Genomic DNA, 12,829 nt, shown 5'->3' with positions numbered 1-12,829 from the left:
ATAGTGAATAGACCAGAGGACATGGATTTACAGTAAATGGCAAGAACCGGGTGGGCAGATGAGGAATATATTTTTCGCAGCCGGCTGCTATGTGGAATGCACTGCCTGAAAGGGTGGCAGAAGTGCAGAATCAAAGAATGGTTACAGCACAGGCGGTGGCCGTTCAGCCCGTCGTGTCCGTTCTGGCGCTCTGCAAGAGCAATTCAGCTCGTCTCATTCCCCAGCCCTGTCTCCGTAGCCCTGTGACTTCCTTCTCTTCGAGTGATTATCCAATGCCCTTCAGAAAGTCACGTTAAATCCGCCTCCACCAGATACTCCGGCAGATTCAATAGGAATTTCAAAAGGGAAGTTGATTCAATACTCGAGGGGAAAGAGTAGGAGAGGAATGGGATCAATTCAGTTGCTCTTACATTGGGGTTGAATGGCCTTCTGCGTGCTGTGGCAGGAGCAATTTGAGGCAATTTGCTCATTTAGTGACCAGGAACGATGCATTAAAATGTGCAATGGCTTCTTTTGCTATTTTAATATTGTGCACTGCTGAGTGAAATACAATCTCCGCGGCATGTCTCCATCTGAAGGAGGTGAACTCAAGAGTAATGTTGTACAGGTATCAGGACACTGTGGGACTTGCTACATTTTGGCCTGTAGTAAAGTGGTCTCTGTTTTTAATTGTCTTTCAATGCAATGATAATTAACACTTGCTTGCAGAGTTCAACAACTCCATCTGTGATCTCATGGGTTCGGATGAAGACTCCGGTAACGAGGAAATCTTGGACATGGACTACAGCGAGGCCGAAGCGGAGGAGTTGAAAAGGAATGCAGAGGTGAGGCCAGTCGTGTGCGGTGGGCCACTCCGACTCTCAATGTTGCCGTTGGGAAATCGGGACAACAGTTAGTCCCACCCGCCCCGAGCTTTTCACTTGGCCCTGCAAATATTCTCTTGTTTGGATAATTATTCAATTCCCTTTTGAAAGTCAAAATTGAACCTGCCTGCACTCAGGCAGTGTATTCCAGACCCTAACCACTCGCTGTGTTTATATTTTTTCTGCTGTTACTTTTGGTTCTTTGTGCACATTGGGTGTTGAGACTTTTTAGTGACTTGTGTTCCTGTTCTTGCAGACAGGCGAGCTTGCGCATTCTTACCGACTAATCAGTGTTGTCAGCCACATCGGCAGCTCCTCCTCCTCTGGTAGGTACCAGATACTCTTATTTATTTTTTCTTGGTATATTTTTACACAGGATGTGGGCATCACTAGCTAGGCCAGAATTTATTACTCATCTCTAATTGCCTCTTTGAACCTCTGCAGTCCGTGTGATGTAGGCACGCCCATTGTGCTGTTGGGAAGGGAGTTCCAGGATTTTGACCCCGCGACAGTGAAGGTGCGATGCTAAAGTTCCAAGTCGAGAGATGTGTGGCTTGGCAGGGGACCTGCAGGTGGTGGTGTTTCCATCCATGCATGCACTGCCCTTGTCCTTCTAGGTGAAAAAAACTTATTTATAGTCAGATTAAATGATCTTTCTAAACGAATACTGAGGAAATAAAACATAACCTGAGATTTGGTGATAGTGTGGATTTGTCAATTCTCCAGAAGTATTTTAAAACCAATTGAAAAAGCAGAGCGTGCTGCAGTTTGTTGTCAAAGACTCTTTGGAGACAGTTCCACTGCCTTGCTGCCTGTAAGTCAGACGTTACACACCATGTTAATATCATCATGTAGTCGGGTTCCACGCTGATATCCAGCTCTCCGCTATCAGACAGCTCATACAGTGCCTGGTGTTAGATGAGTAGCAGTTAAATGTACTCTGTGCTATCTGTATCCCATTCTGTACCAAGTCCTCCTCACCCCCACCACTCCTGTACTCACTGACCAATTACATTGGCTCTCGGGCCTTCCAGTGTAAAATTCTCACTGTTGTGTTTAATCCCTGTCTGGCTCACCATCTTGGTAGCTTTCTTCAGTCAAACCCCCCCACCATGGACTCTGGCCTTCTATGCCTCTGTTGTCCCGGAGCCCACCTGAGAGGGTATGCAGGGTCTCAGTTTAAATTCTACCCTAAAAGACAGCACCCTCGACTGTGCAGCACTTCGTCAGTACTGCACTGGAGAGGAGGTGTCAGCCTAGATGATGTGCTCAAGTCTATGGAGAGGAAGCTCAAATACACAACGTTCCAAATAAGATACGAGTTCCATCCACTAAGCCACAGCTACAACAAGCTTGAGGTTTGAAAACCTATAGGTTGTAAAGAGATGGAATACCTGAACAGTCCAGTGACTTTGAGCTGGAAGAGAGTGAGTTAGGATGTGGGTTGGTCTGAATCTTGATTTCAGCACAGTGACAAAATAACAAGTATGCGTCAGGTCAAGTGTTTGTGGTGCCTTCAGTCAACTAGCCCCCAAGTTCTGGAATTCCCTCCCTAAACCTCTCCCTCCGCCTCTATCTCATTTTAAGATGCTCCTTAAAACTACCTCTTTGACCAAGCTTTTAGTCACCGGTCAAATTACCTCCTCTTCCTCTTTCATATTTTTTTATTTCCCTGCCTTTCTCTACTGACAGTGTTTTGCTGAGATCACACCCGACTACTATGTACAGTTTTGGTCTCACTACCTAAGGAAAGAGACATTTAATCTTCGAGGGAGGGGAGTCGCAACTAGGCTCGCCAGATTGATTCCTGGGACAAGAGGGCTGGTGTATGGGGAGCGATCGAAAATAATGAGCCTTTATCCTCTGGAGTTTAGTAAAAATTATAAGTGATATTGAAACATGTAAAATCCTTTTAAAGGGCCTGACACCAATAGATAACAAGAAATTAAATGAAAATGAAAATCGCTTATTGTCACAAGTAGGCTTCAAATGAAGTTACTGTGAAAAGCCCCTAGTTGCCACATTCCGGCGCCTGTTCGGGGAGGCTGGTACGGGAATTGAACCGTGCTGCTGGCCTGCCTTGGTCTGCTTTCAAAGCCAGCGATTTAGCCCAGTGTGCTAAACCAGCCCCAAGAAGCTGCTTCCCAGCTGGAGGGTATGGGACAAAGGGGTACAGTCTCGGAATAAGGAGTCGTGCTTTTAGGACTGAGATAATGAATTTCTTCACTTGGGGTTGAGTATCTTTGAAACTCTGGAATGCTGTGGATGCTCAGGCTCTGAGTATATCAAGACCAATATGATAGATTGTTTGGACACTACAGGAATCGGATATTGGTGGTGCAGGCGCTGTGACAGAGTGTATTCTCCAGTTGTGATTAAGAGCAGCTGATATTAATTGGGAAGGTTTGGGGCACGGACGGGATTTCCCCAGTGTGGAAGGGAAAAGTAGTCTGCACTTGTTTTAGTCACATAACTCCGTGTAACTAATGTCGATGACAGGCTTGGCTCCAGCTTCGTCCTTTGCTCATTGGGTTAACGGGGACTCGAGGCGTGAGCAGGAAATTGGAGTTATTGTGATGAGCTGCAATATTGTTGTTATGGGCCAGGGTTTAGAAAACTCCCAACGTATATTATGGAGTTCACCTGACCTATAACTGTTTATTGAATTTGGCTAAAATGAGCAGACGAGTGTGCCTTTCGGGGGTTATTCAACAGAATTCTTGAGCGCTTTTAATCAAAAAAACAAGCTTTATTCTAAGAATCTAGTTAACATTTGTACAGACACACATAGCAAGAATTTCTATCAAAGGCAGCACGGTGGCGCAGTGGGTTAGCCCTGTTGCTTCACGGCGCCGAGGTCCCAGGTTCGATCCTGGCTCTGGGTCACTGTCCATGTGGAGTTTGCACATTCTCCCCGTGTTTGCGTGGGTTTCACCCCCACAACCCAAAGATGTGCAGGGTAGGTGGATAGGCCACGCTAAATTGCCCCTTAATTGGGAAAAAAAAATTAATTGGATACACTAAATTTAAAAAAATAATAATAATTTCAATCAACTATAAACATAAAGACCCCACACAGCTACAGTAATCTATGTATAACCCTTAATGAAGTCCCCCTTAACTGTTCCAGTTCAATGACAAAATCCAAGTAAAACCAGAAACCCCTTTTTAAAGGTGTGGCCCGGCACACTGCATTCTTACTAGTATAAGACTTGTTATTGATACCCTGTTCCCCTTTTCAAACAGCAGGTTTCAATTCCTTCTAGAAAGCAATTAAGTTACCAAGTAATCTGGAACAGCTTTTAAAATTAAGATGGAGAAAAACACTTATTTCAACTTGTGCAGTTCAGACCAGTCCAAACTCAAAGCGAAAGTAAAACTTTCAGAGCCACAGCCCAGCTCCACCCGTACAATGACATCACTGAAGCCATGTGATGAGACAAAAACATTTCTTAAAGGGACACTCCCATGACATTGAATAGAGAAACAGGCTCAAGGAGTTGAATAGTCAGTGACTCGTATTTCTTGCATAGCTAGCTGATTACTTTTTAATTTTGTACTCTGTATAGGGCATTACATCAGTGATGTATACGACATAAAGAAGCAGAGCTGGTTGACTTACAATGATCTGGAGGTGTCCAAGACGATGGAGGGCACTGTACAGTCAGACCGAGACAAGAGCGGTTACATCTTTTTCTACATGCACAAGTAAGAACTGGGTGAGAGTGACCCCTTTCCCCCACCCTTGTTCCCTCCCCCTCAACTCTGCACTCCTAAACCTGGCAGCTGGACGGTTTGACCCGCTGTGCATTTTGGGGGAAGCTGCCTTTGTGACCTACAGAGGAATGCTGGACTTTCCTGCTAGGCGACTCGGCTCCACTGATTAGCTCAGCCTGAAGGTCAACCCTGATTTCAATCCCCAGTCTCTGCTGAATTAACTGATCTCTGCTTCACCCTGCCCGCCAATCCCATACTGGTATTACTGTATTTAAGTCCCACAGTCTGTGTGACTGCAGCATATTTTGGCCCACCCTGATTCCATACTTATATGAAATGAATGAAAATCGCTTATTGTCACAAGTAGGCTTCAAATGAAGTTACTGTGGAAACACTGTGAATCTCATTGCAATAATCCTCCCACATGTCCCGCCTATAAGACCATAAGACATAGGAGCAGAATTAGGCCACTAATTCCACTAAGAACTAATTTCACTTACCACTAAGTTACTAAATCCGCCTGCCCCATTTCCACCCTGATATCTCCTACCTGCCAATGTGTAGCGCATCCCTCCCCCACCAACCCTTTGGTAGGAAGCGATGCCAAATTGTGTTCCTGTGTTGTCGTATGGTGGTACCTGTGTGTGTGTGTGTGTGTGTGTGTGGGGACTACTTTTCTCTCCGCCATTTACTGAATTGGGGACCGTTCTGTCACTAATCTCTTTTCCATTATCCTTTGCAATACAGAGAGGTGTTGGAAGAGTTGGTGGAGGCAGAGAAATGTTCACAGCCGATGGGTTTGGACTCCAGCAGGCCCGTGCTGCAGCCCCTGTGACGGTGTGCAGACTATGGCATGGGAACTATTCGTGCTCGTACTTTACTACCAAGGACCGAATGTCATTTACCGCTAGTCCTGGGATAAATACCTCCGACAATAGTGATAGATCTTGGCCAGACCGCAGGGCCTTCGCCTATTTGGTATTTGGAGCCACAGGATGGCGCTAAAGGTCGACACTCCGGGATCATAGTGCGGTGAGCTCATTCCTCACACGGACAGACGCCTGAGCTTTGTTACACGAGTTCTAGACAAGTGCTGGTGTCAATCTGTCACTATTTATTTCCAAAGATTTTCAAGGGATTAGAGTTGGAATTGTATCGCGAGACGGTTTAGATGTGAGGGTATTTTTGGGTTTTTTTAAATGGAAAAAATATATAATATATGAATCTAAAATTTCTGTTCTCGCCTTGAAGGGTCTGTATGTGCCATCTAAATAAGGAGAGTGGATGGAGACCTAAGACTCCCCATGACGCTCAAACTTTAGGGTTAAACAGAGAGTTTAGGTTTGGTTTGTATGGTCAAGCTGTAAAATGTAAGAATCTTTTGGCCAGAGCATTAACACTGTATTTTACATGTTCTTAAGGGGTGTGAGATATACTTGAGGGGAAAACAGTCAAAGTTTAAGCATTTTTCATGCAATCAGTTTCTGCAGCCTGTCAGGACCCACACTAAGCACCCACTTCCCAATCCCCCCCCCCCCCCCCCCCTCCCGCCGTGTTTTCTTTTGATAGTGGCCATGGTTTGCAGAAAGCTCGCTGCTCCCCAGAAAGCCCGGTGTGAGGTTTCCCTGAATTGCCGGAGAACTCTTAGACAGTGTTGCAGTGGCACCGGAGCAGAAACTTTGGCCCACATGCAGAGCAGCCCAAGTGCCTGAAGAGCGTGCTTCGATCTGTGACTATCCATATCCAAGGAGGAGGCTTTTAAAAAATGGTTCTCTGTTCTATGGCGGTTTCTGCGTTTTGTTTTGGGGGGTTGCTGCCTCCATCAATCTGAGAGATGTTCCTTAGTTTCAGCCTCACCCTTTCTTCATACTGCACTTTATTTTCCTACTTCCATCTTGAGGCCTGTGATCGGAAGCTCTTCCCTCATCCACTACTTCCTCCTCTGTCACTCCTCCCTCAGTGAAACCGAAGCACCTCACTGGCAACCCAGCAACCAGAGACTGGGCCCCCGGAATCCGCTCAGTGAGTGAGGGGTGGCTTAATATGCAGGTAACACGACATTGGTTAAAAGAAGGACTTTACCCACTGCTGGCCTAAGCTCCACGCGATGCTGTCTCTTTCTCGCACAGCTAGGTGCAGTGCTTGCACAATTAAGGTGTTAAATAAATTATTGCCTTTTTTGAAAGAATCTCATGCGTCTGCAGCACCCATGAGATGTTATAATATTAACACTTTTATTGTTGTTGCTGATCTTTGCCTGTCCTCGCTGAGGCCCTGACTCGGTGATTTCAACCACCTCGCGCTGACTAGCGTCAACGTTCACAGCGGCTAATCCCAGCGACTCCCTGCTGCCGTCTTGTTTAGGGTGTAAATATTGCTGTATCCCCTCTAATGGGCAGCTGAGGCCACCCAGACAGAGATGTTACACACTCGGTAACCAGGGGCAGCTGAGGCCACCCAGACAGAGATGTTACACACTCGGTAACCAGGGGCAGCTGAGGCCACGCAGACAGATGTTACACACTCGGTAACCAGGGACAGCTGAGGCCACGCAGACAGATGTTACACACTCGGTAACCAGGGACAGCTGAGGCCACGCAGACAGATGTTACACACTCGGTAACCAGGGGCAGCTGAGGCCACCCAGACAGAGATGTTACACACTCGGTAACCAGGGGCAGCTGAGGCCACCCAGACAGAGATGTTACACACTCGGTAACCAGGGGCAGCTGAGGCCACCCAGACAGAGATGTTACACACTCGGTAACCAGGGGCAGCTGAGGCCACGCAGACAGAGATGTTACACACTCGGTAACCAGGGACAGCTGAGGCCACGCAGACAGATGTTATACACTCGGTAACCAGGGACAGCTGAGGCCACGCAGACAGATGTTACACACTCGGTAACCAGGGACAGCTGAGGCCACGCAGACAGATGTTACACACTCGGTAACCAGGGACAGCTGAGGCCACGCAGACAGAGATGTTACACACTCGGTAACCATGGCCCAAACCCCATCACCCAGGTTCCAGCAGTCGCCCTTCGCCAGCATTTTTCAAACCTCATTGCTCCAACAACTTAATGCTTGTGACTGCTGATGTATCTGCCGCACGAGTCATCTGTATCTCACACAGCTGTTCGGTTGATTCGGTCTCCAGAGGCTGTCCGGGTTCTGGTGCCCCAGGGGAAGGTGCTACTGCAACTAGTCACATCTGGGGTGCATTGCTTGAGCACTTCTTTGAGCTGTGACTGGAAAGACCCAGCTTTTCAAATTGTTCTTCGTTTAGAGGAACACACAGGTGCATTGTGCTTCAGAACGAAACTGCTCTCCTCTTCATTTGTAATTAGTGTGGAGAATGAACACGGGATGAAGACCTGCACTCTCTCCAGTGAGTCTCGGGTAAAGAGCTGGTGTCCTTTAGGGGTCCAGCAGAAGGTGCTTTCTATTTCTGGGCTCATTCTTGCTTATAGTGTGGACTCAGCATCAGGAGATGCCCTGCGGGGGCCGGGGGTACTGCATTGTTTTGTTTCTGGGAGAAGGGTATAATTCTAGTGGTTAATTATCTTTCCAAACCCCAACAAGGTCAGTCAGTTAAAGTGGGTCTACTCCCCATGAAGTATCTCACTGTTCAATTCTTTCCACCCATTGCTTGGTGCGGAAGAGAGTGGGAGCAGCTCTGGACACATGGTTCATGGACACCACTTGCAGAATGGCCAATTCTCTGGTTTTAATGTATTTTAAGAGGTGTGCATGGTTCACAGGAGTGTCTCCACATACCTGAGATTTGTCCTCACTTCCTTCACCCTCCCCTCTCTTGCCATAGGCAGCACTCAGTCAGTGAGAGGCACAGTACACCGGTCCTGCTTTCTAAGCAGGTGAAGAAACTTGGCGATCAGGAAGCAAATAAATCCACGGTGCAGCCTTTGTTACTGAGGAGCTGGGTTCACGAGACTTGCCTGTCTATTGCTGAAATACAAAGCTTTGAATCTGGGAGAGGATCTCGCTGAGCCACAGGTGCCCGAGGAGTCCTCCACACTGTGGGGGAGATGTTCAGGTTCTCACTGCTTCTGGATGCCAAGCCGCAAGTACACGGGAATTAACTAATAGTGAACACAGTTGCCATCTTATTATTTTAATCTACATTCCCTCTCTCTGTCTATCTCGGGTTTGTACAGGTGCTGACTGTAGACTGTGGCACTCTGGTTATTCCGAGGAGATACCCCTTGGGTGGTGCATTGTCTCTTCCACCCCTCCCCCAAACATCCATAGCTTAACCCCTCAGTCAGCTCTCTTGGTGTATCTTATTCTACTCCCCTCCTGTCTCTATCCAGCCTCCTCAGTCCCGTCCCTCGGGGGAAATATGTTCCCTGCCGTTTCTTGGGGAGATGAATTCGCTGAATGTCTCTCTGTCTCCTCCACCAAGATATCTGTACACTCAGGATTTCTCTCATGAGCTACATGCATCCAGGGAAGCCGCTTCATTAGCACCAATCACGCAAGTACTTATGCAGATTTGTTAATAAAAAGACAGAATTCTCTGAGCTGAAAACCATCAATCCTTTTTTTTTTTTACATTGTGGGCGATGGTGCGATGAGAGGGGAGCCAAAATGGACAGTGCCTCTCTGCTATTATTAACCAGATTGGGGCAGGTGGCCCTGGGGCTTTTCGGAGGACTGGTCAGGCAGTCTGCCCCCTGCACTGGCATGTGCCAGGAATGGATGGGTGCGTGCCACCTCCCCTGAAGATTGACAATTGCACTGGCATCGGGGGCAGTGGTGGGAACCCAGCCCCAGCACGGTCTGGAAACCGAGCGAAATGGTGCTGCTCATCCTTGGAAGCAGCGGTGTCCCCAACTCGGTGGCGCAGCGTCAGAGGCCGGGTGCATACCACAGGGCAGCAGGGTCCACTGTCAGGGCTGGCACACTCAAGTTCAGCGTGAGCTGCCAGATTTTTGGATTTCCAAAGTTTGCGGTGAGCTTGTTTGCTGAGAGTTTATTTTTATCCTGGTTGCTGATTCTGGCCTGCTCTGTGGCTGGCCCATCCCTTATGACTGCTCGTATTTATATAATATATATCCGGATATTTATGTGTGTAAATGAAATTAATTTTGTGTCTTGAGAAAAGTATAATTCTCCCATGGGATGTGACCTTTCTTTTTTGACAAAGGGCTCTGACCACAAAACCTGCCATGCCTTGTTTAGGTGCATTTGATTTCCTGCACCCAGAATCTGTTGCAGTTTCACTCCGAGCATCACTGAGCAGCATTCCTGTGTTTTGAGGTGTTTTTTTCTGTGTTTTAGCAGATGAGTTTTGCCTGTGACGATTGCTGCTGCTGACCCTGTGATTTATTTTCGTCTTTTTTTTTTAAATAGTCCATGCAGAAGTTTTGTGACAATAAAAGATGATTCTGTTTTAAAAACCCCGTTGGTCAGCTCCAGCATTTATTTCCTGCTTGTCTGAAGTTTTTAAAGGAGAATAGAGCTTTGTTGGGGGAGTCTTTGAAAGCACTGCTGCCCCCAATCCTGAGATTCCTGTCCTGTTGGGAGAACTCTCCCTGATTCCGGCTTCGCTCAGTACGACACCTCCCCATCCCCCTTCTCAATTCTTTGCCCTAGTATCAGCAATTCTGCTCCGGTTAGCCCAGAGAGGGAATGTCTGCAACACGCCACAATTGGGCTCTTGTTAGGAGTCGCTAGATAGCGGGCAGCACGGTAGCACAAGTGGATAGCACTGCTGCTTCACAGCGCCAGGGTCCCAGGTTCAATTCCCGGCTTGGGTCACTATCTGTACGGAGTCTGCACCTTCTCCCCATGTCTGCGTGGGTTTCCTCCGGGTGCTCCGGTTTCCTCCCACAGTCCAAAGATGTGCAGGTTAGGTGGATTGGCTATGCTAAATTGCCCCTTAGTGTCCAAAAAAGGGTATTGTAGGGTTACTGGGTTACGGGGATTGGGTGGGCTTAAGTAAGGTGCTTTTTCCAAGGGCCGGTGCATACTCGATGGGCCAAATGGCCTCCTTCTGCACAGTAAATTCTATGATTGCGAACAGGAACCCAGGCTGCAGCTCTTTCCTAATGTCGTGGACTTCACGGCTGCACAAGTTGTCCACAAAGCGGGGGGCAGCTTGGTTGGTGAAACAAAATAACGTGCATTTATCACTCACTTCTCAAGGGTAATTAGGAATGGGCAATCGGAGTTGACCTTGGCAGCATGTTAAAAAGAGCTTTGCAACACATTTATTTTGCATCTTATGCACGATAAAAGGACTTTTGGATGTGGGTGTCATTGGCCGGGCCAGCATTTGTTGTCCATCCCCGAGCAGCTTGCTCGGTCGTTGGGGAGGTGGCGACTCTATACAGTCAGGAAGGAGTTCCCCTGGGAGACCTGAACAATGATTGGACCCCATGAAGTCTCATGGCACCAGGTGAAACATGGGCAAGGAAACCTCCTTTCGATGACCACAAATTACCCCCCTCCTCCTCCCCCAGCTGATGAATCAATAATTGAACACTACTTGGAGGGAAACACTACTTGGGAATGTGGCAATGGCACAGAATATATTCTGGGTGGCAGACTTCAATGTTCATCATCAAGATAATGGCTTGGTAATGGCGCTGCAGACCGAGCTGGCTGGATCCGAAAGGATCAGGGCAGCACGGTAGCATTGTGGATAGCACAATTGCTTCACAGCTCCAGGGTCCCAGGTTCAATTCCGGCTTAGGTCACTGTCTGTGCGGAGTCTGCACATCCTCCCCGTGTGTGCGTGGGTTTCCTCCGGGTGCTCCGGTTTCCTCCCACAGTCCAAAGATGTGCAGGTTAGGTGGATTGGCCGTGATAAATTGCCCTTAGTATTGGGTGGGGTTACTGGGATAGGGTGGAGGTGGTGACCTAGGGTAGGGTGCTCTTTCCAAGAGCCGGTGCAGACTCGATGGGCCGAATGGCCTCCTTCTGCACTGTAAATTCTATGATAATCTATGATGACATAGCTCCCAGACTGAGACTGCAGCAGGTGCTGAGGGAGACAGTGTGGTGATATGCATCACTGTAAAGACACAAGGGGTTAATGTAAATACATGTAGACTAGCTAGACACTAGAGGGAGCACCAGAGACATGACACTCACAGACTCAACCAATAGATCAGTTAGATATGACACGACCACAAGAGGGCATTACACCAACCCATATATAAAGGACACCACACACATGATCTGCCTCTTTCCAGTGGAGACAGTCAGTGAGTAGAGACACAGGGTTGATTCAATATTACACCCACCACGCGGATTGCAGCAACTGGTTAGTCAGTCTGAGTAGCTATAGAAGGATTAACAGTAGTGTCGAGCCCGAGTAATAGAAGTGTAAATAGTTTAATAAACGTGTTGGAGTTATCTCCACGTCTGAACCTTCCTTTGCCAAGTGCACCACAAGGAAGCTGCTTATGTTACACCTAGAACTTAACAAATCATGGTACCAGGACTGAACTGTTTCAATCCATATAGCCATACCTCAGCGTACAGTGACAACCAGCAACAATACCCAGGCAAGATGTTCAAGATCCCAGTTCCGCAGCGGCTCCAGTGCCATGGCGATCTCCGCGAAAACTGGCGGGCATTCCAGCAAAAGTTTGAAATCTTCCTGGTAGCAGCCGAACTAGAAGACGTGGCCGATCCTGAAAAGACAGAGCTTCTGCTCACCATCGCCGGTGCCAGAGCAGAAGAAATCTTTTAAAATTCAAGTTCTCCAAAAGGCAAAACAGGAGATATTTCCAGGCAGTCCTGGACAAATTCGGTAAATACTGTGAGAAAAACACACTCCAGCTGAAAACGGTAAGAGAAGCGCCAGTACTCACCACGAGGCTGAGATCCCGGAGCAGAGAACAATTTTGATCAACGGCCATCTTTGTAAAGGTACTGCAGAGCTTCCGGGTGCGGCGATGACCAGCTAAGTCGCACGTTTCGGCAGCTCCCGGTGGAACGGACTTTTGGGCTCTTGATAGGAGCCCCAACGGCAATTTTAACGGCTAAAAACACCGTGCGGTAAACCAGGAGGGTGTTCCCCCTGGACACGGATGGAAAAAGGAGAGGAAAGTGGCCGGATTGCAGCGGATCCTTTGGCACAACGGCAAGGAAGGCAAGCAGAAACCAAGATGGCGTCGGAAGGTGGCAGTTTCATATGGGGCCCTGAACAACAAGAGTTCTTGAAATGCTGCGTGGAGGAGATAAAAAAGGAAATGAAGAAAGAGTTGTTGGCCC

The 12,829-nt window shown here is 47.8% G+C and overlaps 1 protein-coding gene across 1 annotated transcript in view; it reads left to right on the top strand.

Moving 5' to 3' along the window:
• usp37 (ubiquitin specific peptidase 37) overlaps positions 1–10,002 on the top strand; it is a 53,380-nt gene extending 43,378 nt beyond the window's left edge. Inside the window, exons 21-24 of the mRNA XM_072468688.1 lie at positions 709–824; positions 1,120–1,189; positions 4,433–4,571; positions 5,328–10,002. Of these exons, the coding sequence (XP_072324789.1) occupies positions 709–824; positions 1,120–1,189; positions 4,433–4,571; positions 5,328–5,415 (413 nt within the window). The 3' untranslated portion in view covers positions 5,416–10,002. The remainder of the gene's footprint in view (positions 1–708; positions 825–1,119; positions 1,190–4,432; positions 4,572–5,327) is intronic.
• The last annotated feature ends 2,827 nt before the right edge of the window (positions 10,003–12,829 follow it).

The sequence above is a fragment of the Scyliorhinus torazame genome, chromosome 2, assembly GCF_047496885.1.
Source record: "Scyliorhinus torazame isolate Kashiwa2021f chromosome 2, sScyTor2.1, whole genome shotgun sequence".
In the NCBI taxonomy this organism is placed as follows: domain Eukaryota; kingdom Metazoa; phylum Chordata; class Chondrichthyes; order Carcharhiniformes; family Scyliorhinidae; genus Scyliorhinus; species Scyliorhinus torazame.
This window is presented reverse-complemented; position numbering and strand designations above follow the sequence as displayed.